The following is a 4,212-nucleotide window of genomic DNA, read 5'->3' on the forward strand; positions in this document are numbered from 1 at the left end:
CATCCCTCCTATAATGTAGATTCCAGAAGTGCAGACAATACTCTAGCTGAGGCCTAACCAACATTTTATAAGTTCCAGCCTCACTTCCCTGGTTTTAAACTTGACTAATAAAAGCAAGTAACACATATGCCTTGTTAAACACTGTGTATAAATACACATGTCATGTGCACATGTGTTGGCATGACCCCGACCCCTCATGGGTCACAGTGTCAACACTTAGTGGATTTCAATTACATTTGCCAATTGAGACAGCTGGCATGTGTAATCTCACAGTAGATGCCAATGAAGGAACATGTCTTGACCCCTTTGAGTCCAAGGTAAATTGGGAGTATTTGGAAAGAGGATTAACTGGTTTTCTAATCATGATACCATTATTTTTTCTTTCATTCATTCATGGAATGTGGGCACCATCAGTTGGCCAGCATTTATTGTCTGTTGCTAACGTCTTTGAGAAGGTGCTGATGAACTGCCTTCTTGAACTACTGCAGTCCACATGCTGTAGCTAGACCGACCGTTAGGGAGGAAATTCCAAAATTTTGAGCGAGTGATATTGAAGGACTTGTAATCTCAGAATTGTCCATGAGATCTGAGGTTTGGACTTGGGCATGAAGATCGAAGATGCAAAGGGTAAATCACCAGGTAATTGTTGTGGTGCTTATTTTCAATCTGTTTTCCTGTTTTACAGTTTATGGGAGAAGAAAAAAAGTTCTCTTAGAATGGAGTGTTTTTTTTATTTAGTAGCTTTCGAATGACATCCTTGTGGTGAAGCAGGCTCTTGGGAAGAGAGAGCAAACTGTGTATTGGAAAGGACAAAGAGCTGAAGATGGGAAAGACAAAGCATTATGGATTGGACATGACTTATTGCTGCTATTTCAAAGCCAACTAAGCTGTTTAAAGGGCTCCAGCAAGGGAGTCTTTGAGGATTTTGTACCATCAGGAAAGATATGGCTAGAGGAAGAAGGGGTTCAGAAACATGTATCTTGTCAGCAGTAACCATGTCTGAGGTCTTTGGGTGGAATGATTGCAACATAAGGACTGAAATGTTCGAGTGGTATGTGGAAAAGTCTACATTATGTAGGCCGAGTTAAAAAGACTGAGATTGCATTTGATGCCAGTGTGAGTGCTTGTAATGACATATATCTTTGTTATTTCAATATGAAACGTATTTTTTTAATTAGATCTTTTCTTTTGCCTATTAATTAATGCTTAAACTATGTTGATTTTATATTAATCTCTTACAGTAAAGGCAATGGACATTAGGCTATAAGCAGGTGGCAGATGGCACCGGGAAATAAGCAGTGGGTACTGGGAAATGGCCAATAGATAATGGGAGCTGGAATGTCAAAGCAAGGAGACAACGACAAGCCTGATTATAGGCAAAGGCTGATAGGAATATTGCTGAAAGGGCACAGGGGGCAGAAACAGTAATGCTCCGCTGATGGAAGGATTCGGAATCAGAGGACACTGATTGGAGGTTGTTGGCAAAACAAGCAGTTGATGCATGAGGGAAAATATTTATGGCACTGCAAGTGGAACATGCTCCTTGAGAGGAGGGTAGAGACACAGACAATTGAGGCGTTCAGAAACTAACTGGGTAATTACCTGAAGGGAATCAACCACATTGCTGTAGATCTAGAGTCACATGCAGACTATACTGAATAAGGTTGGCGATATCCTTCTTTAAAGGCCCTTAGTGAAGCAGGTAGGTTTACATCTATGGTTGCTTTGGCCTAGCTTAAGTCCAGATACTTTTTTAAAAATTGAACTCAAATTTCATTAGCCTGCATCTCTGTGACATTACCACAGCACCACTGCCTCCCTTTAGAAAATCTGTTGGTCTGTGCCCTCTTAAAAGTAATTTTATTTTTTCAATCTACATATTGAAGTTTATGCTTGCCAGTGAGGTAACTAATAGAAGGACACACTTACTGAATTTCTTGTGCTTCCATCTCGGTTTCCTCTGGGCTAATTGTTCAATTAAGAGAAAGATGTGACTGAATATGATGAAGGGAGGGGGTGCAGGTGGACGGCAGTAATATTCCTCAATTAAGGGATACCTCTGAAACTTCCAGATTATATCTGTATTGTCCTGGACCACTTGGAAGGTGTAGCTGAGAAAGGAAAGACCAGTGACCATGAAGTGAGTGATATACTTAACTATCTCAGCATTTCTTAAAGCAGGCATTGTTGGTTCTGCAGAATCTCAATATGAATGCAGTTTGACTCCTAACCTCCTCCCCCAAACTTCCTTTGTTCACTGAAGTTCATGGAATTATATAGAAATTAGAATTCTTGTTGATCTTATTTAGACTTGAAACATTTCAAGCTCCTGCTCACCCATCCAATCTTTTTATAATTCTCCACAAATCTGATTTCATTCTACAGCCGACTGCCCGGATCCCTCAGTGGATCAGAAGAAAAGCTAAACAATGCAGATGCTAGAGGACTGAAATTTTAAAAATACAACATGCTGGAGATTCTCAGCAGTCTGGCAGAGTTTTTGGAGAAAGTGTGTGAGAGAGAAGCTCCAAATAAATAGACTATTTAACATCCCACCCAGTCTAACGTCACCTGCTCTCTCACCATTGCCCTGGAATATTTCACACAGTCGAATCCCAGTCTCCAGATTGTTCCCCAAGCCCTTTCATTTCACATCAGTTTTTCACCAGGTTGTGAAACAGTGAAAGTCAGCAGAAACACAAACCTCAAGCCTTGCTTCCTTTCCTGTTTGGTGAGGACCCAGGCTTCACTTTGTGTGCAGTTTATAGATACATAAAGACATTTAAATGGTCAGAATCCCCATTTAAAGCCCAATCTGGTTTTCCCTGCAGTCCTGAACTCAAAGTGCACAACATGGACTAAGTCAGAGCAGGGCAACTTGATCTTTGGTGAGTTGAGGTCCCACTGCAAAGGGTCACTGGATTCGAAATGTTAACTCTGTCTCTCTCTACACAGATGCTGCTGGAACAACTGAGTTTGGTGAGCTATTTCTGTTTTGTTTCAGATTTCCAGCATCTGCAGTATTAGTCACATATCCAAGTTAGCACGGCTCTTGAGGTTAGCCCCGGTCTCTCCCACGCATGTGCTGTCCCAGTTCACGTCCGACACAGTCTAATCCCACTTTCCTACTCACAACCTGTTCCACTTCATATCCCACTCAGTCAAATCCTCTAATCCTCAGTCTAAAAGGCAGCAAGGTAGCTCAGTGGTTAGCATTGCTGCCTCACAGCGCCAGGGATCTGAGTTTGATTCCAGCCCTGGGTGACTGTCTGTGTGGAATTTGCACATTCTCTAAGCATCTGTGTGGGTTTCTGCCGGGTGCTCTGGTTTCCTTCCACAGTCCAAAGATGTGCAGGCTAGGCGGACTGGCCATGCTGAATTGTCTTCAGTGACTAGGGATATACAGACCAGAGGGATTAGCCATGGCAAATGCGGGCATACGGGGATAGTTGGGAGCTAGGTCTGGTGGGATGCTGTTTGGAGGGTCACTGCAGATTTGATGGGCCGAATGGCCTTTTTCTGCATTGTAGAGATTGTAGAGATTCTATGATTCTAATCCCATAGTTCACTTCACATTATCTTAGCATTCTCCAAATACTATAACTTGGCATTGACTTCCTGTTGCACCTTGCCTAGACTAATTTTCCTAATCCTATCCAAGACAATCTTTGATTACAATCCTTACACACTACTTCTCTCTGCAACTCACTGGTATTAGCCCACCCCTAGCTGAACACTCATATCTTCAATTAGTCCTTCTCTTTTTCTGCAATCTATCGAAACGGAATGATTTAAAAAAAATATTCTTTAATGAGATGTGGGCATGACTGTACAATCCAACATTTATTGTCCATGTCTAATTTCTCCTTGAACTGAGTGGCTTGCTCAGACTGCCAAGGTCAGTTAAGAATCACCCACATTTGTGGGTCTGGAGTGACCTGTAGGCCATGTGTAAGGATGGCAAATTTCGTTCTCTGAAGAGTATTAATGACCAACTGGGTTTTCCTTTTACAACAAATGATGATAGTTTCATGATCACACTGACTGAGACTAGTAATTAACTTCAGAGATAGTAGGAACTGCAGATGCTGGAGAATCCGAGACAACAAGGTGCAGGGCTGGATGAACACAGCAGGCCAAGCAGCATCATAGGAGCAGAGAGGCTGACGTTTCGGGCCTAGACCCTTCATCAGAAAAGCTTTTCTGATGAAG

General features: G+C 42.1%; 1 protein-coding gene across 1 annotated transcript in view; it reads right to left on the minus strand.

Annotated features, from left to right (window-relative positions):
- The window catches only part of LOC125483463 (transient receptor potential cation channel subfamily M member 2-like), a 37,910-nt gene that overhangs the window by 28,732 nt on the left and 4,966 nt on the right, over nt 1-4,212 (minus strand). The window contains exon 4 of the mRNA XM_048598666.1: nt 1,930-2,111. Within this exon, the coding sequence (XP_048454623.1) occupies nt 1,930-2,111 (182 nt within the window). The remainder of the gene's footprint in view (nt 1-1,929; nt 2,112-4,212) is intronic.

Source organism: Rhincodon typus, chromosome 7, assembly GCF_021869965.1.
Source record: "Rhincodon typus isolate 14 chromosome 7, sRhiTyp1.1, whole genome shotgun sequence".
NCBI lineage: Eukaryota > Metazoa > Chordata > Chondrichthyes > Orectolobiformes > Rhincodontidae > Rhincodon > Rhincodon typus.